The following is a 26,719-nucleotide window of genomic DNA, read 5'->3' as shown; positions in this document are numbered from 1 at the left end:
GACTTTTGCTCTTCCAAGGGGCTCCGGAGGTCAAATCTAGGGATCGATTTATATGGGGGCTACATATAATTATGGAGCGATGTGGACCAATTCCTGAATGGTTGTTAGAGACGATATACTAACACCACGTATCAAATTTCAACCGAATCGGATGAATTTTGCTCATAGCGAGCTACTCGCACGCAAAGCTGGCAAAATCGCTAAAAGTTGCCAAATCAACCGTTACAAATGTAATTAAAGTGTTTGGGGAACGTTTGTCGACAGCCAGGAAGTCTGGATCGGGGGGAAATCGAAAACCGGAAGCCGCTGAGATGACAAAGAGAGTTGCCGGTAGTTTCAAGCGAAACCCTAACCTCTCTCTCCGAGATGCCGCAAATAATCTGGGTGTATCGTCTACAACCGTGCGTCGAGCCAAAAAACGAGCCGGACTATCGACTTGCAAGAAGGTAGTGACTCCAAATCGCGATGATAAACAAAATACGACGGCCAAAGCGCGATCCCGGAGGCTGTACACGGCAATGCTGACGAAGTTTGACTGCGTGGTAATGGACGACGAAACCTACGTCAAAGCCGACTACAAGCAGCTTCCGGGACAGGAGTTTTATACGGCAAAAGGAAGGGGAAAGGTAGCAGATATTTTCAAGCACATAAAACTGTCAAAGTTCGCAAAGAAATATCTGGTTTGGCAAGCCATCTGTACCTGTGGCTTGAAAAGCAGCATTTTCATAGCTTCCGGGACTGTCAACCAAGAAATTTACGTGAAAGAGTGTTTGAATAAACGTCTGCTGCCTTTCCTGAAGAAGCACGGTTGTTTCGCACTGTTTTGGCCGGATTTGGCATCATGCCATTACGGTAAAAAGGCCATGGAGTGGTACGCCGCCAACAACGTGCAGGTGGTTCCCAAGGACAAGAACCCTCCCAACACGCCAGAGCTCCGCCCAATTGAGAAATACTGGCCTATTGTCAAGCGGGACCTAAAGAAGACCAAAAAAACTGCTAAGGACGAGCAGCAGTTCAAGGCAAACTGACTTTCTGCGGCGAAGAAGGTGGACAAGGTGGCTGTACAAAATCTGATGGCAGGTGTCAAGCGTGAGGCCCGGCAATTCGGATTTGGAAAAGCGAAAGCCTAACTGAATATTTTTCCTGAATTTTATACTAATTGAACTTGAAAAAGAAATTTAATTTGATTTTTTAAATAAACGATTTCACCGATTTACACGCGTTTTCCCTTGACCCAATTGTGACCGTATCACCCTTTAATAACTACTTGTGCCAAGTTTCAAGTCGATAGCTTGTTTCGTTCGGAAGTTAGCGTGATTTCAACAGTCGGACGGACGGACATGATTAGAACGACTCAGAATTTCACCACGACCCAGAATATATATACTTTATGGGGTCTTAGATCAATATTTCGATGTGTTACAAACGGAATGACAAAGTTAATGTACCCCCCATCAATTCTCAACCTTGAAAAAGTGTTCTTACAGTCAATTTCTCATATCCAAAACGAACGCTTTCGTTTGACTGAAATGCCAAAAACACCTAATTTTCCTTTCTAAATTCATGTGTTTTGGGCATCCTATTCGAACGAAAGCATTCGTTTCGGATATGAGAAATTGGCTGTCAAATTCGAAAATCATAGTACCGCCCTCAAGTCTAAAGTCTATGATTTCACTTTCAGTGATGTTACCGTTTTTTTTGTTTTGTTTTTATTATTGTCATAAGTAAATCTATGCTCTAGGTTAAATGAGTTGCAGAAATTTCAATATTTTCAAAGTCTTTTGTATCATCATCTCTAGAATATCCACTGCGTAGACATTGACGCTGGTGTCTTAGAAAAGATAATAGAAAATTGTCATAGAGAGATAGAAAAAATCATAGAATTAAGATTGCCAATATTGAAGAATACATACCTCCATTGTTTTACGGGCTCTAAGGCAAATATCAAGAATATGATAATACCATAGATGGTATTAACAAAACTGGATATATAATACAAAACACTCCATTCTTCCGATTCTAATAATACCGATATATTTGCTGATACATCGACAAATAATACAATTGTTTCGATTACCAATAGAATTCCATAGCGATTGGCCCTGCGATAAATTTTTATCAATTAATTCTTGTATAGATTTTTATTTTTCATTGGATGTACTTACGATTTCATTTGAAGCACTAAAATCTTAGAATCGGGATGAGATTTAAGTGTTGCCCTTAAATTAAGAAATGCCACAACAAAGAAGGCAATGCCCAAAACTAATAGAATACCAAAGACAAGGTAAAAGTATATAAGGGCAGACCAATTATAGGCTGAAACGATGATAGACCGAATGTTATCGATTATTAGGTTTGACTTCTAAATTAATTTTATATCGTTTTTTTTATATTTCTATCTAACAATTTGTGACTTACGATCAAACCAGCAGTAATCTTCACCAATACCAGACTTGTATCGCTCTGATATATTCGAAATTTGTATTAAAATTAAAATCAGCGTTAACAGTGATGGCAATCCAAATGAGTATCCAGAATACTTGAGAAATAATTTTTTATTGCTATCAGCATTATCCTGGGGATCTTGTTGCATTTTGAACATATTGAAACCAATGATATTTAACCAACAAAAGGTAGCAATTGAGCTGTAATATGCACTTAAACCTGTAATTGGAATTTATAGTTATTATTATTATTATTTTTCGTTTCGTTCAATCAACCAATTGTTTTTGGACCTAACAACAATTTCCAGGAACGACAATGACCGTTTGTATTTTTCCGTCGGGGAAAAATGTTTACAACCTTATTAGGCCCGGTTTTTTATAGAAATACAATTTTGGCAAAATTTTCAATAGAAATAAAATTTTGACAAAATTTTCCATAGAAATAAAATTTTGACAAAATTTTCTATAGAAATGAAAAGTTGATAAAATTTTCTATAGAAATTAAATTTTGATAAAATATTCTATAGAAATAAAATTTAGACAAAATGTTCTATAGAAATAACATTTTGACAACATTTTCTAAGAAATACAATTTTTATGAAAATTTTTATAGATATAAAATGTTGACAAAATTTTCTGAAAAAATAAAATTTTGACAAAATTTTGATAAAAATTTCTGTAGAAATAAAATGTTGACAAAATTTTCTATAGAAATTAAATTTTGATAAAATTTTCTATAGAAATAAAATTTTGACAAAATTTTCTATAGAAATACACTTTTGACAAAATTTTTTATAGAAATAAACAAGAAAGGAAAGTCCAAAGTCGGGAAAGTCTAAGATCTGAAAGGAAAGTCTAAATCTGAACCGATTAATCAAATTTGGCACACTTGACTATACGACTAAGTGTTATGTTTGTACAAAATTTCAAGAAAATCGGTATAAAACTCTGGCTTCTGGGGCCATATAAGTCCATATCGGGCGAAAAATATATATGGAAGCTATATCTAAATCTGAACCGATTTCAATCAAATTTGGCACACATGACTATATTACTAATTGTACTCCTAGTGCAAAATTTCAACCAAATTGGGGCAAAACTCTGGCTTCTGGGTCCATATAAGTACATATCGGGCGAAAGATATATATGGGAGCTATATCTAAATCTGAACCGATTTCAATCAAATTTTGCACACTTGACTATACGACTAGTGTTATGTTTGTACAAAATTTCAAGAAAATCGGTATAAAACTATGGCTGCTGGGTCCATATTAGTGCAAATCGGGCGAAAGATATATATGGGAGCTATATCTAAATCTGAACCGATTTCTTCCAAAATCAATAGGGTTCTATTCTGACCCAAATTAGGAACATATGCCAAATTTGAAGGCTATTGGACTTAAATTGCGACCTAGACTTTGATCACAAAAATGTATTCACAGACAGATGGACATGGTTATATCGACTCAGGGAACCACCCCGAGCATTATTGCCAAAGACACCATGTGTCTATCTCGTCTCCTTCTGGGTGTTACAAACATATGCACTAACTTATAATACCCTGTTCCACAGTGTAGCGCAGGGTATAAAAAGAACATTTGTTACTACAATTTAGTTTCTAAATCCTATTTTCCTTACGTTTCGTAAATCCGGCAGAGAACTGAACTGGGTGACGCCAACGCAAACTGTATGATATTTGTGAGAACTGCCGGCAAAAACTGCATGATATTAGATTAATTTTCCTCATGACTGCCACCTACTGACGCAGTTTCGCTTCACAGTTTCGTTCTCTTGTGTTTTTATTCTCTCTGTCGCTATTAGATTTAGGGTTGCCAGATGGACTGGAATGGGCTGGAATTTCCAGATTTTCTATAGGGCTGATTTCTTTTAACACTGGATGCAGCATTTGTATGGGCTATCCAGAACATCGTTGCACTGGTGTTCTATCCAGAACATCTCATCCGTGCAAGTAGAGTCGGTGTTACCAGATTGCATTTTGATAAAGTGACGCTTTTTAGATTCACAATAGCAGTTTATTGTGACTAATTTATCGAATATCATGAAATTCAAAGTGATACAGTGTCATGAATAATCGCAGCACTACATATTTATAACTATTTGAGCATTTCATACATTAAAAATTTAAGATTTCACTTGTTTTCTGTGATTATTTTTAAACAGCTGATGACAGTGTTGCATATTTTTTGGAGATGTCCTGGATAAACGAGTACTCTGTTTTCTTTTAGTCCGTGACTGCTTAGGGTATCCAGTGCAAAAAGAAAACAGACCTTATGTCATGTCCAGTTATAAGCTATTCAATAATATTTCCAGCTAAATATACTTTTGCAATAATATTTCAATAGAAGAGACTATACGTTTAGTTATTTATCTTTTTCATTCTCAATAAGGTTATTTTTGAGTGCTAATTACTTTTAACCAGCACACACCCAGAGAGAGAATGCGTAGTAACTCAAAATTTTGAAATTTTCACTTTTCGTTAAAAAACCATACACACTGTAAAATTCTCCCATTTTTTACTATTCTTTCATTTAAAAAATGCCGTGATGTCTCTTTTCTTGTCTTCAGAGTTAATACTTTTTTATTATAGTTTTTGTCTCTACTGAAAAATAAAAAAATTAGAATAGGTGCGATATTATTATCTATATGAACTGCATTAAACCTATTATGCCTTTTTCTGTAAATTTAGTTTGCAAGAAAAGATTGAATTAAAAATATGTTCTCATTTTTTTTTAGTTTAATTAAATTTACTTTATTTTATTTATGTTTATGAAAAGACTGAATTATAAATGTTTTGTTGTGTTTTTATTATTTATTTAAATATTTTAATAAATAGTTTTATTCCCCATATTTGACGATTTACGAAATCCAGATTTTTTTTAAATCCAGCCAACTTTTCCCAAAATTCCAGACAATAGGCCATTTGAATCTGGCAACCCTAATTATATTAGCCATACATTTTTTCGAAGGTTGCCATATTTTCAACTTTTTTTATCCATATTTTTTTCTGGAAAAAATTCTTTAATTTCATTCATGTCCACGCCACGGGCCAAAGATAGCATTACCCAGAAATGCATGAAAAGAAAACAAGAAATCTGTATGTATGCTCGTGTCCAGTGTTGCCAACTCCCCAAGGCCAAAAAGCACCAAAAATATATTATAAATTCCATATATTATAAATTCTACCACCTTCCTCCACAAAATCGAAAATTAAATGCTCTACTAAAAAAAAAAAAAACCCTCCGAAGGTGTATTATAGAACTTTTGGGAATTGAATTGTAAGAAGTTTAGGAGGGTATTAAGATCGAGGTTAGCTGCTAAAATAGTCATATTTTCACAATTACTTTTCTATAATAATTCATTTTAAGGAATACAAACTTTGTGAAAATTTGCTTTTGGCTATTCCCCATTAAGTTATAATAAAATTTGCAGCAAATATGCATAATTTTATGCCTTTTTTACTGATATAGTTTTCACTTTAGCGGCAAAACTCGAACATTTTGATCAGTGATGTTTTTCAACTTTCAAAATATTAATATATGGAAGGAGTCTGTTGCTTATTTCAGTTGTGCGTGCTTTTGTGAATTTAATACAAACGTTTTTAATGACATCTCTACCAAATTCAAAAATTCGACACTCATCGCTCGACTTTCCTACAGAATACCCTAAATAACAATATTAATTAAAAAATAATCAATACCAACTTTTGTATCAATTAAACTTAATACTATTCAAAATAAAAAAGCACCAAAAGCACTAAATGAAAATGCCAGAAAGCACCAAGTTGGTGCTTTTTTTGAAAAGGCACCAAAAAGGCAATTTGGTGCTTTTTAGAAATCAAAAAGCACTAAATTTGGTGCTAAAAGCACCAAATTGGCAACACTGCTCGTGTCTGTGGACTGTCGCTCCGCTATGTCTCCCCTCTTGCCTCTTTCGAAGATCGTACTCTCTCTCTTGTTCTCTAATTCCAAATTGTGGAATCTATCCCTTTTTTTTGTTTCTTTGCCCCATATATTGGTGCGGTAGGTCAGTGTAAAAAGGGCAATCGTTGAAAGAGGCAAGAGGCAAACAAGTGTCAACGTGCGAATCTAGTGAACACAAATTAAAATCAGTCATTGAATTATCCTAAATATTTGTGCATAACTAATAGAAGAATTTAAATGTATAATTACCATTCGTAAATTGAAAACAATAAATCAAACATTAACTTGAAAATAACAAATAAAAGGTGTGTGTGAATTGGATGAGAAAGTGGCTACCAGGTACATAAACATTGGTCCTTCGAACCGGATACAATAAAACATACTGGCCCATATATACATATTGGAAAGAGCAATTGTGTTAATTTTGGATTTGTCAAAAGAGAAACAATATTTGGCTCGCTTTATATTTCCAAAAATATTTCCAACATATTTGCACGGTTGCACCACTGTTTGTTATTTTTTTCTGTTTGGCTCTATGGCGTAGTTGGCGCATTGGTTAAAAAAAAAATCAGTAGAAATATTGAGAGAAAAATACTCCGAAAAATTAAAATTTTGGTGAAACCGTTACTTTTGTTTTCTGTCTCTGCCTCAGTTATTCTATGGTGTATAGATTTTTTTTTGTGGATTGTTATTCAGCAACACCATAGATTTGCCTTTAATACATTCGGTCGTAGTTGGTTGTCGTCAAGGTTATTGATGTCGTTGTGCTGCTTTATCAGACCGAGAAATTTGGCTCCCTACAAGTTGTGCGCTTGGGAATTTTGTTGACAGTAGTTGACTGTCGTTGCCGTCAAAGTTGTTGACGTCGTTACTCTGCCTTTATATTCCGACCGCTGTTGGCTTGTTGCAAGCTTACATTGTCACTGCGCAAACATTAGTACGCACATTTTAAGAGAGTTGAAAGAGAAATCAACCATCTAACCGCATATGATTGTACATGAATGACGTCACTTGTTTTTGCACTCATTGAGTGAAGAACATTCGTTGGATATTACTACAAATATTTAAGAGAAAGAAACATTTGAGAGCATAACATATTGTCCCACACCAAAAGCACTATGCAGCTTATGTTTACCTTTTGTTATATTTTATATTTTGGTTCTTTCAACCCTTTGGTAAGGCGCAAATAATTGCCTTTGATTTGCTTTACATACGAAATTTGTCTCTGTTTTTAAATCATTTGAAAACATAGTGTTTTTCATTAGTTACGCTGAACCAATATAGAGGAATTTGGAAATTAATTTTTTCATATGAATATTTATGTATTGCATGCATTGTAAAAAATTATTGTCTCCTTTGGATTAATCGGGCTGGCACTAGGCCGAAGGAATGTGTAGCAGTTAAATGTGTGGAATATAAATATCCAATTGTTTTGAAAAATAACAAATATTTTGGTCGGCAACAATTTTGTGCAACAACAAATTTCTACGTGCGGAAATTAAAGTAAATAAGAAAGCACAGTGGGATAAGGGATTTTATTTGAATAATTTTATTGGTGATTCATTTTGAGATATTGGTTGTAATAAAATAGCTGGCTCATAATCTGTCTCCGTGGATTAAGTTCAAGGCTTACAACTGTTTTTATAGAGATTTGTAGGCCCGCACACTGTGAATAAAGATAAAGTAATTATCGAAATGGGGTTGGTAGAGGAATACTTAAGTCTATGCGACGACTTTGATGCCCATGCAAAGAGAATGAGCGAGGCTGACTCAAGTAACTATAATGACTCAACGATTGAGGCAGAAAAACAGGAGTTGCTAGAATTGTGGACAGAGCTGAAAGATAGTTATAAGAAATGTAATGCAGACCCGGATTGCAGCAAATCGAATAAGGCTGCTGTTAGAAAGCGAAAGGGTGAGGTTCACACCAGTTACATGAACTGTATGACTATATTAGGTAACTGGAAGAGTAAATCGATTGTTTCTCAAGTGGTAACCAAGACGAGTTCATCGTCCGTTAGTGTCCCTCCGTGTGACACAGAAGTGTTCCATGGGGATTATGTGTCTTGGCCCAGCTTCCGCGACCTTTTCACCGCTATATACATTAATAACAAAAAACTTAGCCCCGTCGAAAAATTGTACCACTTGTTTCAAAAAACAAGTGGTGAGGCCAGGGAGATAAATCGCGGTGTACAGTTGACAGCGGAAGGTTTTGATATTGCGTGGGCAAATTTGAAGTCCCAGTATGACAATAAGAGAATTCTAATCAATAACCAATTGCGAATCTTATTTAACTTGCCCCACTGTTCTCAAGAATCCTCCAGCTGTCTCAAGAAGTTGCATAGGGATATTTCAAATTGTATATCAGTATTGAAACTCTACAAAATTGATGTGGGATCGTGGGATCCGATATTTGTTTTCCAGTGTTCCTCAAGGTTACCCAAGTTAACATTGTCTCTGTGGGAACAGTCCATTGGTGAAAAGACGGAACATCCAAAATGGGAAGATTTAAGTAAATTTTTAACTGAGAGGTTTCAGACATTGGAAAGTGTGTCTGACATGATGAATACTCACGATTTCGGCCCGCGGCAGAAAAAGAATAACTTTGAGAACGCAAGACAGTTAAAAGTTCATCATGCAAAAGTCAGCAATCCGAAATGCGGACTATGTAAAGAGATACATGAATTAAAATCTTGTCCCAAATTTTTGAACATGAATCCAAAACAAAGAATATCGGTTGTTAGGAAAAATAAGAGTTGCTTGAACTGTTTGGTCCGAGGACATGCAGCGGCAAAGTGCCTCAGTAAATCTACATGTACGAAATGTGGCTCAAAGCATCATACAATGTTGCATATAGTAGGAAGTGTACAACAGAATAGTCCAAGCGTAGATAATTTGTCGAATGTGCAACCGGCTATTCAAAGTATACAGTCCACTGAAATGCCGTCTACATCACAAAATGTGAGGGCATACCATATGTCGGTCTGTAATAAGACTATGTTAGCTACTGCTTGGATTAATATTTTGAAAGATGGTTTGGCTCACAAGGTGAGAGCTTTAATTGACCCTTGCTCAGATGAAACATTTGTCTCTAAGAAAATTCAGAAATTACTAAATTTGCCGACCAAGCCCGTCTCAGCTGAAATAACAGGCCTAGGGGGTGGTGCGTTGGCTAAATGTTCGCAAATTGCATTTTTGAAAATCGGCTCAATTCATAACAACAATTTCATGGTGGAAATTGATGCACTAGTAGTGTGCGATGTAACTGGCGACGTGCCGAGTCATTCATTTGATGACCTTCCAGTTGATCAGCTACCAGAATTGGAATATGCGGACCCAAAATTTTATCAAACTGGCCCGGTGGATATCCTAATAGGGGGTAATTTGTATCCGTTAATTTTGTTAAGTGGGGTGAAACACGGCGTTCTTGGCTCGTTAGTGGCACAACAAACAGTCTTTGGTTGGATTGTTACTGGCCCGGCCAATAATAAGAAATCGAAACAATCGGTTCGAGTTTCACATTGTACCCGCGTGTCAATTGATGAACAACTGGCAAAATTTTGGGAAGTGGAGGAAGTTTCTAGAAAAGGAATTATTTCTGAAGATGATAGACTCTGTGAGGAAATTTACAAAAGTACGACGGTACGAACGTCAAGCGGCAGGTATATGGTAGATTTGCCTTTTAGGCCGGAAAACCCATTGGTTTCGGAAAGCTCCAATCGGTATATTGCCCTTTGTCAATTTTTAAGGAACGAGAAATCATTGGCTCGTAAACCAGATCTGAAGAGAATGTACGATGAAGTCATTGAAGAATATTTATCTCTTGGACATATGGAGAAAGTTGAGGCTCCTAAATCAGATTCTGGTGATTATTTTTATTTGCCTCATCATGGCGTTTTTAAGCCAGAAAGCACTACAACTAAGTTGAGAGTGGTGTTTAACGCCTCTTGCCCTTCGGCTAATGGCAAAAGTCTTAACGACGCATTATTTGTTGGCCCAGTTTTACAGAAGGATATTATTTCTTTGATAATTAATTGGCGGTTTTACAAATACGTATTTAACGCCGATATAACTAAAATGTATAGGCAAATTCTGGTCAATCCAGACCATGCCCCGTATCAACGAATTTTATATCGTGCCTCTCCAGAAGAAGAAATCCAAGATTTTCAATTAAATACCGTGACCTTTGGTGTCAACTGCGCGCCGTTTTTGGCTCTCAGAACATTATTGCAGTTGGCAGAGGATGAGAAGGAAAGGTTTCCTATAGGGTCGAGAATTTTAAGGGACAATATGTATGTAGACGACTCATTGGTGGGAGCACATTCTGTCTCGGAAGCATTGGAAGCTCGGGATCAACTAATTTCTATTTTGAAATCCGCTGGATTCCAGCTCAAAAAATGGACTTCTAATAAGAAGGAAATTTTAGAGAATTTACCTCGTGACCATCTACTTAATGAGCAGTTCTTGGATTTTGATGACAAGAGCTCTGTAAAAACGCTTGGCATAAGATGGAATGCTGCCTCTGATAGTTTCTATTTTGTAACTGAGAAATTGGCTCACAAAGAATCATTTACAAAAAGGGAAGTACTTTCAATCATAGCACGGCTTTTCGATCCGTTAGGTTGGCTCTCACCAGTGATAATCAATGCAAAGGTACTTATGCAAATGATGTGGCTCGACGATATTGGGTGGGATGATCCAATCAAACCTTTGGCTCTATTAAAGTGGAAAACTTTTGTCTCAAATTATGAAGGAATAAACCATATAAAAATAGGCAGATGGTTGAACTATTCTCCACAGTGTCTCGTTGAGTATCACGGATTTTGCGACTCTTCTGAGTTAGCCTATGCAGCCGCGTTGTATATTCGTGTGGAAGTAGATGGTACTGTTTATACGAAATTACTTGTCGCGAAATCGAAAGTTGCACCTATAAAGAAGGTGTCAATTCCAAGGCTCGAACTATGTGGAGCCTTCTTGCTGGCTAAATTGGCCGATGTTTTATTGCCTCAGCTTCACGTGCAACCTTACGCGCTAATACCTTGGTCCGATTCAACAATAGTATTATCTTGGCTCAAAAAACCGTCTCACAATTGGACGACTTTTGTAGCCAATAGGGTGTCTATTATTCACGAAAAGGTTGGAAGTAATTGGAGACATGTCGGCACATCTGATAACCCTGCGGACCTAGCAACCCGGGGGGTGACCCCTTTGGAATTAAAGGGGTGTGATTTATGGTGGCAGGGTCCACCTTGGTTGAAAATGGATAGACAATTTTGGCCCTCGCCACAAACCATTCCTGATACATCTTTAGAATCTAGACCGGTGCAGGTTCTAGTTGCTAGGTCTGACGATATGGAAGATTTTCTAGAGCGGTTCTCTTGTCTCTCGAGAGCGTTACATGTGTTAGCATATATCTTGCGTTTTCTGGCTCATACTCATCCTTCTAATCGGAAATATTTCGATCACAAAACGCTCAAATTGTCGTCGACCGAATTGACACAAGCTAAGTACCGACTTATGATTCTGTCCCAGAAGATGTATTTTCCGGTAGAGTACAATTGTCTTAGTCGTAGACAAACATTGTCGTCAAATAGTTGCCTCCTTACATTAACTCCGTTTTTGGATAAACATCAGATCATTCGTGCCAACGGTCGCCTTGGTTCTACAATGGCTCTTACGTACAATGAGAGACACCCTGTTGTGCTCTCTTGCAAAAGTAGACTTGCTCAACTTTACGTTGATTTTATACACCGCCTAACTCTGCATGGGGGATTGCAATTGACTCTAGCGACAATTAGACTCGAGTGTTGGATTATTCGGGCAAAGAATCTTATAAAGGCAAGAATTAACCGGTGCAAGGAATGCGTGGTTTCGCGTCAATTACGCCAGGGCCAAATAATGGCTCCGTTACCAGATGAAAGGACAACATTTGGTCGCCCCTTTGCCACATCTGGGGTAGACTACGCAGGCCCGTTCGACATTAAAATTACCCAGGGTAGAGGGTGTCGAATATCTAAGGGATATATTTGCCTTTTTATTTGCTTCGTAACAAAAGCGGTTCATTTGGAACCAGTCTCTGACCTGTCGACACAGGCATTTTTAGCAGCATTTACTCGCTTTGTTTCGCGAAGAGGATGCCCACGCAAAATGTACTCGGACAACGGCAGAAATTTTGTTGGCGCTGCAAAAGAATTAAATACAAGCCTTAAACGTGTTGTTGCCGAGCTACGCGATGAAATTGTTTCGCGTTACGGGTATCAACAAATAGAGTGGCATTTTATACCGGCAGCGGCTCCTCATATGGGAGGGCTGTGGGAGGCCGGCGTCAAAAGCTGTAAAACCCATTTGAAGAAAATATCTGGTCAAATACGACACACCTTTGAGGAATTTGCCACTATACTTGCCTCTATAGAAGGTTGTATGAATTCTCGACCCTTAGCTCCACTATCTGGAAGTCAAGATGATCTCGCAGCGCTCACGCCTGCTCATTTTCTAGTTGGCTCTTCGCTCCTATTACCCGCAGAATTAGAAGAAGCTCCTTCGAAAACTTCTCTACTAAATCGGTGGCGTAAAATTAAAATTATTCAACAAGAGTTCTGCCGCAGATGGAAATCTGAATATCTGTCTGAACTCAATAAGCGTTTCAAATGGAAATCTCAAAAGGAAAATTTGGCCCTAAATGATCTCGTAGTTTTACGAAACGAAAGTATTTGTCCCACCGATTGGCGTCTTGGCCGGGTAGTTAAGTTGTACCGGGGAAAAGATAATCAGATACGGGTTGTAGACGTTAGAACACAAGCTGGGGTTGTCACTCGTCCAGTACATAAGTTAGTACTTTTACCTCGAGCAGAATAATCAAAACACTCAATTATGTCTATTGGTCCAGTATGGTTCGAGCCAACAAAAGGTTTTGTCTCCCACTAAGTTTGTCTCTTTTTCTCCGCAGCAATGGATTTTAACGATGATTTTCTGTGCCCTTTGTGCATTTCACGGCACCCCTTACGGAAATGTCGACGCTTCCTCACTTTGCCTCCGCTTGAGAAGCAAGCGTTTATTAGAGCTAAGAACGGGTGTACCAACTGTCTCGCATTGTCCCACAAGCTTATCAAGTGTACCAGCAAGGCTGTCTGCCGGGAGTGCGATAAACGCCACCATACCCTTTTACATGACTTTCCAGCCAATGGCACTAGTGCATGGATCCAAATGACGGCATGGGCCGTAATGTGGACACCCCGCGCACCACAGGTACACTCTCATATCCGTGTTTTGCTGGACCCCAACGTCATGACTAGCTACTACACCCCAACGGCTACCTTTCCCATTGAATGGGAAAAATGCAACGAGATATTGCCGGTAAGATTGTGGGGCTTGCGTAATGACGTGCGCACTGTATCAGTTGACCTGGTCCGCAGAGTTCAACCGGCAATAAAATCTCCAGGGATGCACCTTATGCCTAACACCATAAGAGCTAGATATGGAGCTGAAAGTTTAGCGGACCACGGTTTCCATATACCATACCCGTGCTCAGTCGTTTTGGGAGCAGATGTGGCGGCAGTAGCATATTTGGGTTTGCCTGAAAGGGAGAATGGCCTTCCTTTTGCCCAAGAGACAATTTTCGGCACGGCTTTCTTCGGACAAATGGCCATTGATAAAAATCTGGACCAACAATATTTCTTCTAAATTCTATTAAATTTTGAATTATATAATGTCATGTTATATTAAACCACTCTTTTCTTATATTTGTATTTATATTAACGCAATTATATTGCCTACTATTTCCCTTAGGAATCCTCATTATAGTACTGTAATTTCTGTCGAACATTGAATTTTATCGACATCAAAGTAGTTTATTTTCCTTTTTTTTTATTATTTTATTTAATTTATTTTTACATTGCGAATTGTCGCAAGGTGGGCGGCATGTCCACGCCACGGGCCAAAGATAGCATTACCCAGAAATGCATGAAAAGAAAACAAGAAATCTGTATGTATGCTCGTGTCTGTGGACTGTCGCTCCGCTATGTCTCCCCTCTTGCCTCTTTCGAAGATCGTACTCTCTCTCTTGTTCTCTAATTCCAAATTGTGGAATCTATCCCTTTTTTTTGTTTCTTTGCCCCATATATTGGTGCGGTAGGTCAGTGTAAAAAGGGCAATCGTTGAAAGAGGCAAGAGGCAAACAAGTGTCAACGTGCGAATCTAGTGAACACAAATTAAAATCAGTCATTGAATTATCCTAAATATTTGTGCATAACTAATAGAAGAATTTAAATGTATAATTACCATTCGTAAATTGAAAACAATAAATCAAACATTAACTTGAAAATAACAAATAAAAGGTGTGTGTGAATTGGATGAGAAAGTGGCTACCAGGTACATAAACAATTCATATATACTTACCCATAAAAGTACAGGAAAATTTTGAAAAAATCACATCCGGTAAAGCGATTATAGTTTGGAATATACTACCCAAGGCAAGGGTGATTAAAAAACACATAAAGCATTTTCCCTGTACATTCTTTCGATCGGTCAGGAAGAGATAAACCAGAAGAGTAAGAGTGATAAAGATGGTCGTTATGAAATCGGCTGAAAATAAATAATTGTGATATCGGATTAATATTGAAACAGATTAGGAGAACTTATACTCTATTTGCTCTGGTCCAATTAGAGTATACGTGCTTCTAACAATGCGATCCAAAACAAGGTAAGGATAAACTGAACATAATACCGAAAACATTTAAGGAGTCTGCTCCAGTTATGGGGAACATTGATGTGATACAACTGGGATAGTCGTAAGAAGGAAGTATGGGAGCCACTGCGCTGCATTGGGTACCATGTCCGCCTTCCATACAATGGGCCCTGGGTTCAATTCCAGTTTCGACGGAACACCAGCGGTGGATTATCCTCTCACAAAGGAGTTTTACCGTAATGTGAAACGCCGTTCGACTCGGCTATAAGAAGAAGGTCCCTTGTCATTGAGCATGGAATCGGGCAGAACATAGTGTGGTATCACAATGGACTGAATAGTCTAAATGACCCTGACATAATAAGCTGCCACTATACCTAACTTATCCTATGAAGGAAGTATTAATACTGGGACTCCGAATAGGTTATGCTGAAGAAATGCGATAGCCAAGCGCAACTCCTTGGTATGTGGACAGCGTAATTTAAACGTTTACAATGAAGAAATATGGAAATAAGAGCCCAGATCATAGTCGATAGGTAGAGTATTTTGATTAACAGTCAATTTTCATATCCGAAACGGACAATTTCGTTCGACTTAAACGCCAAAAAATAACATTTTCATTATAAATTCAGCTGTTTTGGACATCCTAGTCGAACGAAAGCATTCGTTTCGAAGAAAGTGGCCGTAACACTCAATTCCCTCGGAGGGAGAAGATGTGTGTGAAGCATGTATTAGGTTAGGTTACAAAGAGTAGCCAGGTATCCCTGTCCCATGTCGGTTGACTACACCCAAGCATTCGGCTTGTTAATCTCTCTAGACCCGTTCTTTCCATTGTACATTGATATTATTCCAGGAAATCTGAATTCCTTAATTTGTTTCATTGATATTATTCCGGGAAATCTTAATTCCTTAATTTGTTTCCAATCCCCTTTTCCAAGCTGAGTTCTGTATTACCTATTCCTCCACAAGGTGGGCTCTCTATTTCACAAATTAAGATCAGACTCAAGGCCTGTTTATGCATCCAAAAACGGGACGTAAGTATAGCATGGCGTGTCAGCTGTTTGTTTTGATATACGACAGCCCATACAAACGATTACCTAACGTTTCCACAACGTAGACGTGTCGTATGATTCAGAAAAAAAAACAAAAGATGGCGTGTCGTTGTCGTATCAGCTGATCAAAAAAACAAGCGTCATCAATTGAAAGAAGAGGGAAAAGGGTGTTTAGTGAAAATATAGTTAATTAAAACATATATCTGTGCTGTGTTCGGTTAAAATGGATGATGAGAAATTGATATTAACATAGAATTATATTTAGAATGTCTCATTATAATATCAATACTCACATATGCTACTGATGATATGTAAAGTAGGTTCCTCATTTTCCACTGGTTCAGGACAAATCCTTGGTGTCAGAATCATCTCCTTACCATTTGCCTTGGGCAAAAACATCAAACAATAATCTCGTTTATCGAGTAAGACTTCTCCATGGAATAGGGATAAAGATCCATTCTCGAGTAAATGCCAGTTTTGTGCTTCATCACCCATACGATTCAAGGGAAATGCTTTATCACAGGGTATACCAGAGATAATCAATGCATCTTTGGTCACATCAGTTTGCACAGATAATCTATTTGTCAATGTAACATTGAGATAGGGACTATAGGGTAAGTGTTCTCTCACTGCTTCACAATGTTTGCTGGAATTTGAAATTATTTCCCTTACTGGATTCGGACAGCAGAATTTAAGGCATAATCTACCTTCGCCCATAACACGTCCTTGGTCATCGCACACACAACCACGAGGATGTGGGTTGACCGATATTCGTTTTCCTTTAAATACTTCCACATAATCGTAGATGTGAACATATTCGGGTTTAATTACAATGCCATTGTCATAGAGATATGAGCCATTTGCGAATTTTTGGGCATTGGATAAATCTACAGTGTCCCTGAAATAACAGCTTTCCTCGCCATAAACTTCCTGAACTGATCCAATGTTTAGTGTGAATAGAACTAAAATCGCGTAAATTTTGTCCCGATTCATGATGTTATCGCACGTGTTTGTTTGTTCAATTTGCTGGAAATCACAAAGTAATTTTATGTTAATAACTTTTATAGAATTTTAAAACAAGTCTATAATTTTATGACTGCATTTACAGCATTAGTTTGGTTGTTCTGCTATTTGTACAGTGAATTAAAATTTTCATAAAAGATGCATTCAATTGTAAAGGCGACGTTTTAATAATGTTGAATATGAGGTAATCGGGTACTTTTCGCCCCATAGATGGGAACATACACACATGTTTTTTTTTATCGAGAAAGCAAAGGAAACATTTCTTATTTGCAATTAAACTTTTTGTACATTTTTTTGAGTGTACAGACTCTCAAAATGATTTTACTCGGATCCAAAGATTTTGACCTTCGATTAAGGATTTTGATATTGATTCCGAGACAAAGATGCGGCGTCTTTAAAATAAATATATATTTTAGAGACCTATCTGTATTTAAATCTACACTCATAGAAAAAATCATGCACGCCGTGCTCATTTCAAAACGATTCGTCCATGAAAGTGAATCAAAACACATGTGGTGTCAAACGGAGAACAGGCGGTGTCAAAACAACAACCAGTGTTCATGATCTGAAAACGTTATGGTTACGATTTTATAAACAAAATTAAAAAATATATATATTTCCGTTACCGTGACTCGAACCTGTGTCTTCTGCACCATACGTATTAACAGTCGCCTTAGCACATTGCACCACCGAGGGAGTTGCCATAATAACGTCTAACGATTATTTTAAGACTTTTCATGGCCAAAGAAAAACGAATGCCCTTCATGAAATCGTGAACGCCCATGGACATTCCGTTTTGCTTTTTTGTGAACGTCTCCGTTTTATTTTGTCACCGTCCGTTCACGACTATGGAACTTAATTGTTTCTATTAGTGTAGGATGAATAAAATCAAAATTAGAATACAGATCTCATTTATCGAATTTCCCTTCTCTTTTCGCGGTATATTAATAAAGCTACACTCAAAAAAAAGTGAACTCTCTATTTCACTAAAGCCAATTTAACTGTCGTTTAGTTCATGGAATTATTATGTTTGGAGAAAGTTTCCTCTACTCTAATAATTTTTTGTGTACGTTAGTTAAATTAACTAAAACCGATGAAAAAATATACACAAATGAAGGATAAAGATTAACTAAATTCGTGTCTTCTACAAAATAGTTCAGAATTTCTTTAAATTTGTTAATTTTACCAAAAATGCGTTCATCATGAACTTCGTATGTCACTGAAGACATTCTTGCAATTTTGAACTCCAATTTTTTTCCTTCAAACTACAAAAATGTCTTTAACAAATGAAAAAAACTTAATTATGTCTAATAATATTTCTTGAATTTGTCGAAAAATATTTACTTATTTTTATGACATCGGCGTGATGCCAGCGTTTGTTATACTGTTTAGTTAAAATTTTCTAAAAATATTCAAAATTTTCTAAAATTAACCGAAATGTTTCTTCCTGGTGGGTTCACTGTTTTTTCAGTGTATTATCGTACAAACAAATGTCAGTTTAAAAATCCAAATTATAACGGATACTTCAAAGTAAAAAATGTTTTATTAATTTCAAAAAAAGAAAAAAAAACTTTAAACCAAATACAAAATCCTCAAAATAAGTCTCAGTCTATAATTAAAAGCGTTTTTATATTAAATCTAAAGATTCAATATTTCATTTAATTTAAGGACGATTTCTTTAGATCAAAAATGTGTGTTCTTTACTTTAAGGAAATTTTGCCTTAGTTCAAAGATATACGAATTTAATTTACTTTAAAATTTGCGTCCTAAATTTAATAAAAAAATTGTTTGAAACAAAGATTACAAACTTTCTTTTAGTTAAAAATTCATTATTTTAAATAAGTTTATCCTTAATAAATATCACATCCTAAAATCTAGTTTGTGTAGTCTTTAATACCACGTAAATATTTTTTTTCTGTGTAGATCCACATTTCCATTTCAAATTCATTTTTTATAAATTTAAATCTGAACCTTTTTGGACTAGATAGAAATCAAAACAAGTAAGTAAAGTCTAAAGTCGGGCGGTGCCGACTATACTATACCCTTCACCCCTATGTAGGCCAAAATTTGTGTTACCATCTCAACTACTTCACATTTGCTGGAAGCTATATAACATAAAGGAGACAATTTTTTTACTTCTACAAAATCTCTAGAATTAAAATTTAAATCGGCTAACGCTATCCAGTTAATTGGAGGACACTTCCATTGAAAATGGGTCTAAAATGTGTAACAGTCTACTATATTTTTCTCCAACTCTGGTGTACGTATATATGGGAGCTATATATAATCTGAACCGATTTTGACTAAATTTGACATGTATAGTTAGAATAATAATTCTGCTATCTATGCGAAATTTCACGTAAATGGCAGTATAACTTTGGCCCCCTGGTCATATGAGTGCAAATCGGACGGAAGATATATATAGGAGCCATATCTAAATCTGAACCGATTTCAACCAAATTTGGCACAATTACCGATACTACCAAACGTACTCCTTGTGCGAAATTTGAAGAACCGATGTCAACCAAATTTGGCACGCATATCTACAATGCTAATTCTACTCCCTGTGAAAAATTTCAACTAAATCGGAGTTAAAAATTGGCCTCTGTGGTCATATGAGTGTAAATCGGGCGAAAGCTATATATGGGAGCTATATCTAAATCTGAACCGATTTGGCTGATATTTTGCAAGTTTTTCGAGACCCATAAAATATTCGGATGTACGGAATTTGAGGAAGATCGGTTGATATACACGCCAATTATGACCAGATCGGTGAAAAATATATATGGCAGCTATATCTAAATCTGAACCGATTTTTTCCGAAATCAATAGGGATCGTCTTTGAGTCGAAACAGGACCCTATACCAAATTTTAGGACAATCGGACTAAAACTGCGAGCTGTTCTTTGCACACAAAAATACATCAACAGACAGACAGACGGACAGACAGACAGGCAGACAGACGGACATCGCTAAATCGACTCAGAATTTAATTCTAAGACGATCGGTATACTAAACGATGGGTCTCAGACTTTTCCTTCTTGGCGTTACATACAAATGCACAAACTTATTATACACTGTACCACAGTAGTGGTGAAGGGTATAAAAATCTCAGGACTTAACATTTAAATCGACTAATGCCCTGGGACGGAGTGCAATGTTAGTAAAGGGTGATTTTTTTGAGCTATAGGAAATTTTTTAAGAAACAAAAAAACCCTTAAAATTAAGAGAAAACATGCATGAAATCTTTATTTGAGTCGATAGTACGGTTCATATAATTTAACCCTCTAATGCCCAACATCCATAAGGAAGTTTTTAGTAAAACACACCTTAAGACAACAAAAATGAGTAAAATAAAAAGAGAACTTAATTGAAACTATTCAAGTGGCTTTGCAGCATATGCTGAATTTTACCGTATACATTTTTGTTACTTAGTTCTCTTGCTTTTGTGTCGTTAACATTGAAAATTTAATCAGGTGGCAAAAAAATTGGGGCATTAGAGGGTTAATGTTTGAAGAATATTTCATAAAATATTGACCGCGACTGCGCCTCAAATGGTCCATCCGCTTAGTCCAATTTTGTCAGAATCTTTGCAATTCGCTTTAACATAGCCTTACAAAAAATAATATAATGGCGTTAAATCGCACGATCTAGGCGGCCTATTGACCGGTCCCGAAAGTGAAATAAAATGTTCACCGAACTCGCCTCTCAATAACTCTATTGTCACGCGTGCTGTATGGCATTTGGCAGCGGCTCTTGTTTTTGGACAAAAAAAGTTGGATATCATCTCACGGTAAATTCTGCTTATTTACGTACCCATTGAACCAAAAATGAGCTTCGTCGCTGAATACAGAAGCGCGTGCTAAACTTTCTTAACAGGGCACGCATTTTGATAATAAAATACAATAATTTGCAAACATTTATTCGTTTCTAAGACTAATTCATGGTTAAACTATAGACCAAACTGAAAATCTTTGACACGAAACGTGCGTCAGCTCTTTAAACCAGCGTTACCAAAAAAAAAGTAAATAACCAAAAAAATCACCCTTAATAATTATGGATCAATATGGACCAATGTTTCCATAAGTCAAATCTGGGTATCGCTTTATGGACCGATATGAACCGATTTATGCAGGGTTGTCCGGAAGTCAAACCTGTGGTTCGGTATTTGCATACACGTAAAAGAATAATTTTTTCCTCCCAAACGAAATTTTAGACAAACAAAGTTCGTTTCTCATTTGCTTTTCGCTGTAAGGAAGTTTATTTGGAAGAAAAGTATATACATTTTGTGATAAACGTTTATTCTTTTCCAGAACAGTTTCATAAAGACTAACTCAAAAAAAAATCTTTTCTGGCTAATTGCATTTTCCCTCACATATTTCTCACTTCAACGAGGTTTTTTTTTTTAGCTCTTAGCACCTTTTCTGTAATACAAACAATGTAGAAGACATTATTCGATTTTATACATTTTACCTTTCGCCTGGACGGAGAATCGAACCGCGGACCATGCAATTTGTAAGCCAACACATTATCCACTGGGCGCCCACGAGCCGGCTTGCACGTCAAGAATCATCCCTGCTTCAACCGAACACCAAAAAGTTTTTTTATATATATTCCAGATATGTTCGGAAGATTCCAAAAAGGTGTTAACCATTACATACTACTATATTAAATGAATACTATGAAACTGTAAAATGTGTCTTATTAAAGACTTAAAGTCAGAAAAGAACAGTGCTTGAAATAAACGAAATGGACTGTGTTGTTGGCTCAAAAGTATTTTTTTTTTATTGAAAAAATAAAAATGTTGTAACAAACGCATTTTTTTGGTGATAAAAGTTTAAAATTTTCGAATCAATTCAAAAAACTCTAACAAAAGAAAAACGTTTTCGGTACACGTTTTCCAAACGTTTTTTTTTTTTCTTCTTTGCGTGTATCGAGACTAACAGGTTGGCTGATAAGTCCCCGGTCTACCAAAGAAAAACACATTTTTTTTTGTCAAAATTCGTTCTTATTATTCAACATAGTTCCCTTCAAGAGCGATACAACGATTATAACGACCTTCCAATTTTTTGATACCATTTTGGTAGTACTCCTTCGGTTTTGCCTCAAAATAGGACTCAGTTTCGGCGATCACCTCTTCATTGCAGCCAAATTTGTTCCCTGCGAGCATCCTTTTGAGGTCTGAGAACAAGAAAAAGTCGCTGGGGACCAGATCTGGAGAATACGGTGGGTGGGGAAGAAATTCGAGGCCCAAACATATCGACGGAAAAACTCGGGTGTATTACGAGTTAACAGCTGCAAACACCGCTCAGAATCATCAACATGTTGTTGCTTTTGGTCAAATGTGAGCTCGCGCGGTACAGAGCTTCCGCATATCCAAATATTGATTAATGATATGACCAACACGTTCCTTTGATATCTTTAAGGCCTCTGCTATCTCGATCAACTTCATTTTACGGTCATTCAAAACCATTTTGTGGATTTTGTTGATGATTTCGTCGGTAACCACCTCTTTCGGGCGTCCACTGCGTTCACCGTCCTCCGTGCTCATTTCACCACGCTTGAATTTTGCATACCAATCAATTATTGTTGATTTCCCTGGGGCAGAGTCCGGAAACTCATTATCAAGCCAAGTTTTTGCTTCCACCGTATTTTTTCCCTTCAGAAAACAGTATTTTATCAAACCACGAAATTCCTTTTTTCCCATTTTTTTCACAATAACAAAATTTGCTTCACAAAAGACGCTCTATCTCACAAACTAATTGACTTACAGACGTCAAATTCGAGTCATTTGAAGGTTGGTACTATATAAAAATAATATGCATTTAATACTAGCAACGCCATTTATGTGTCAGACTGGGGGATTATCAGCCAACCTGTTATGTGCCAACAAATCAAACGAATTTCATTTCTTCGAACCATATCACTAAATTGATTGGGAAAATTATTCTTGAAACGTGAATTTTGTATTTTCTATTTTTTTTTTCTTTTTAAATAACGACAAAGTTGATAAAAAAATATTATATTATCCATTCATCCGCAATTGTAAAATCAAACTCTGGCTGAAATCCAAGTCTGATTGAAGTCACTGTACCCGCCACTTACAATAATAAAATAATGTAATAACCAACTCAAATTACCGGTACTTGTTAACGATCACAATCAAATTACTATGGGATGAAATCTTCTTTCCTTCCGTATCTAAAGCCTTTATAAAACGTCATAGAACGATGACCAATGCAAATTTTACAATTTTAATTCATTTTAATTGATGCGTTAAATATTCAATTTTATTTTATTGTTTGCAATGTAATTAAAAGCGCGGCAGTTTTTGCCAATCGATCTTTAGTCTTTAAGATAAAAAATTGAACTGATCGGGTATAGAAAATATCGGTGTAGAAAAATTCGATGATTTCCATTGTCACCTATGTGTGTGTGTGTCATGCAAGTAAGCTTGAATTTTGTTTTTATTGGTGCCATAGGCTGAGATCAGAAGAAATGTTGGATATTCGTCTCATACTCAGAGAGAATTCTTTGTTCTAATCTCTTGGGAATTTATAATTCCATTGAGTTGTAGGGGTTTCCCCGTGATGCTGCTGACCAAAGCAGTGTTAATTAATCAAATCACGTAGAGCAATTATGTGTATGGTTGATTAAAATAGGAAGGAATTGCAGAATGGGAATTACATGAAAAATCACGTTTGGCAGCGTTATATATATATAATCTTAAATAAGCAAATAAGGGTTTGGGCGCAACTCTTATCTGTATATACCCTCCACCACACGCACAGAAAAAACATGTTTGGACATGGTTGCCGCATCCATTTAATGCTTATTTAGAGTATGTAATTGTCGCGAAAACCATGTATTTTGTCATTGTAAAAATAATTTTCGAGCGGAGAAAAATATATGTTGGTAATAAGCATTTAAATGGTTCTCAAATGCCGCAAACATGTTCTATTATTTAAATGATAGAATTTGAGACCATTATATGGTCAGGAAAATCATGTATCTGACCATTCAATTTTTTGACTTTTTTGCAGAGAAAAAAATATTTTTATAGTTTACGTATAGACATGTCTACAACCATTACATGGCCATAAAGACCATGTACATTGTTTTCGTGACCATTTAATTTTTTTAATTTTTTTGCAGCGACAAGAATTTTATAAAAACATTGAGCAGGTACACACGATTTTCATTTTGCGCGTCAGTCGTGTGTTGATTGTTTCTTGGAATGGACGGAGAATACGGAATTATTGTGTTTTGTGTTAATTTATTTATTCAGAAATGGCACGTGGTTTTATGTGAATACAAAAATGGAAAGTGTAATTGAAAAAAAATATACCTGGTTTTTGTTCTGCATTTTGATATATGGTATAATTTTTATTTGCAGTTACATGATGTCTGCGTTTGTACATTTGATGGGCACGAAGTAAATATGGAATGATTACTTATTGTTGAAATTGAACCAAACTAGAGTGTGTAAAAATATGTGAAGTTTGCTTGCACGACATTATAAATACAAATAAACAATGAATTAGTTTATAAATAAATAAAAACAAATAAATAAAGTTGATTTTGTGGTTTCTTTTCTCAAGTGGCGTCCTTTTTTCGACGACGAAAAAAGTTTTTTCATAAAAATCAAAACATTTTAGGTTGTGACCATGTTCTTTTAACTAGAAGAAAAACATTTTTGACGAATAACATAACATTTTAGATCGTGACCATTGTCTTTTAATGGAAACAAAATTCTTTTTATCAATATAATAACATTTTAGATGAGGACAATTGTATTTTTCTTAGAACCATGTTCACTGAGCCAACATGGTTGCAGGTTAAAATGTTACATGGTCGCCGCAAAAATAGCTGCTATCATATTATTTTGCTCTTCGAATATGATTGTGGCAATCATGTTTCTTCTCTGCGTGCATGTCTTAGGCCCTGCTATATGATTTGTTTTTTTTTTTGTACTATGTTAAAGGACAAAAACTACGGGTTTCGCGTCGGAATGAGATTCATATACATACATATGTTATGTATGTATATAAAACTGGGATATCGTTGCATGTAGAGGATATATCCACATATAATCGGTCATTAGCCATCGCACAGTAGAATGAAATCATAACAAGTATATACGGTCGTACGTTCGGCCAGGCCGAAGCTTATGTACCCTGTCATCCACAATCGAATTACTTGGGTTGCGGTAACACTTGCCGATGGCAAGGTATCTTAAAACTTCCTAACACCGTCTTCTAAATTACAAGGTAGTCCATACGTAGTATATATTAAACTAAAAAAGGCCGATTAAATACGTATATAATTAAGTTTAAAGTTTCTATAGAAATAAAATTTTGACAAAATAAAATTTTGACAATATTTTCTATAGAAGTAAAATTTGGAAAAAAATTTCTATAGAAATAAAATTTAGAAAAAAATTTCTATAGAAATACAATTTTTACAAAATTTTCTATAGAAATATAATTTTGACAAAATTTTCTATAGAAATAAAATTTTTACAAAATTTTCTATAGAAATAAAATTTTAACAAAATTTTCTATAGAAATAACATTTTGACAATGTTTTCCATAAAAATAAAATTTTGGTAGATTATTTTTGTCTCGAGTGGCAACCATGAATTTTTGTGTGATTGGGGATCGGCTATATATACCTATAGACCGATATGGACCAATTTTGGCATGGATATTAGCGGCCTTATACTAACACCACGTTGTAAATTTAAACTGGATCGGATGAATTTTGCTCCTCCAAGAGGCTCCAGAGATCAAATCTGGGGAACGGTTTATATGGGGCTATATATAATTATGGACCGATATGGACCAATTCTTGCGTGTTTGTTAGAGACCCCATTCTAACACCATGTTCCAAATTTCAACCGGATCGGATGAATTTTGCTCCTGTGCAAAATTTCAACTAAATCGGAGTTAAAAATTGGCCTCTGTGGTCATATGAGTGTAAATCCGGCGAAAGCTATATATGGGAGATATATCCAAATCTGAACCGATTTCAACCAAATTTGGCAAGCATGGCTACAATGCTAATTCTACTCCCTGTGCAAAATTTCAACTAAATCGGAGTTAAAAATTGGCCTCTGTGGTCATATGAGTGTAAATCCGGCGAAAGCTATATATGGGAGATATATCCAAATCTGAACCGATTTCAACCAAATTTGGAAAGCAGAGCTACAATGCTAATTCTACTCCCTATGCAAAATTTCAACTAAATCGGAGCAAAAAATTGGCCTCTGTGGGCAAATGAGTGTAAATCAGGCGAAAGCTATATATGAGAGCTATATCTAAATCTGAACCGATTTGGCTGATATTCTGCAAGTTTTTCGAGACCCATAAAATATTCGGATGTACGGAATTTGAGGAAGATCGGTTGATATACACGCCAATTATGACCAGATCGGTGAAAAATATATATGGCAGCTATATCTAAATCTGAACCGATTTTTTCCAAAATCAATAGGGATCGTCTTTGAGCCGTAACAGGACCCTATACCAAATTTTAGGACAATCGGACTAAAACTGCGAGCTGTACTTTGCACACAAAA

The 26,719-nt window shown here is 36.1% G+C and overlaps 1 protein-coding gene across 3 annotated transcripts in view; it reads right to left on the bottom strand.

The window, feature by feature from the left end:
• The window catches only part of LOC142234417 (G-protein coupled receptor Mth2-like), a 33,029-nt gene extending 9,541 nt beyond the window's left edge, over positions 1 to 23,488 (bottom strand). For 2 of the 3 annotated variants that reach the window (XM_075305543.1, XM_075305542.1), the window contains exons 1-6: positions 23,280 to 23,488; positions 16,411 to 17,143; positions 14,780 to 14,965; positions 2,419 to 2,664; positions 2,166 to 2,316; positions 1,914 to 2,102 (exon numbers count right to left, since the gene is read on the bottom strand). In XM_075305543.1, coding sequence (XP_075161658.1) covers positions 1,914 to 2,102; positions 2,166 to 2,316; positions 2,419 to 2,664; positions 14,780 to 14,965; positions 16,411 to 17,110 — 1,472 coding nt within the window. In that variant the 5' untranslated portion in view covers positions 17,111 to 17,143; positions 23,280 to 23,488. Of the gene's footprint in view, positions 1 to 1,669; positions 1,832 to 1,913; positions 2,103 to 2,165; positions 2,317 to 2,418; positions 2,665 to 14,779; positions 14,966 to 16,410; positions 17,144 to 23,279 lie in introns of those variants that run through there. The other variant, XM_075305541.1, reaches the window with a different exon arrangement.
• Between the last annotated feature and the right edge of the window lie 3,231 nt (positions 23,489 to 26,719).

The sequence above is a fragment of the Haematobia irritans genome, chromosome 4 (genome assembly GCF_050003625.1).
Source record: "Haematobia irritans isolate KBUSLIRL chromosome 4, ASM5000362v1, whole genome shotgun sequence".
Lineage (NCBI taxonomy): Eukaryota > Metazoa > Arthropoda > Insecta > Diptera > Muscidae > Haematobia > Haematobia irritans.
Note: the sequence above shows the minus strand (reverse complement) of the source record. Positions and strands in the feature narration are given on the sequence as shown.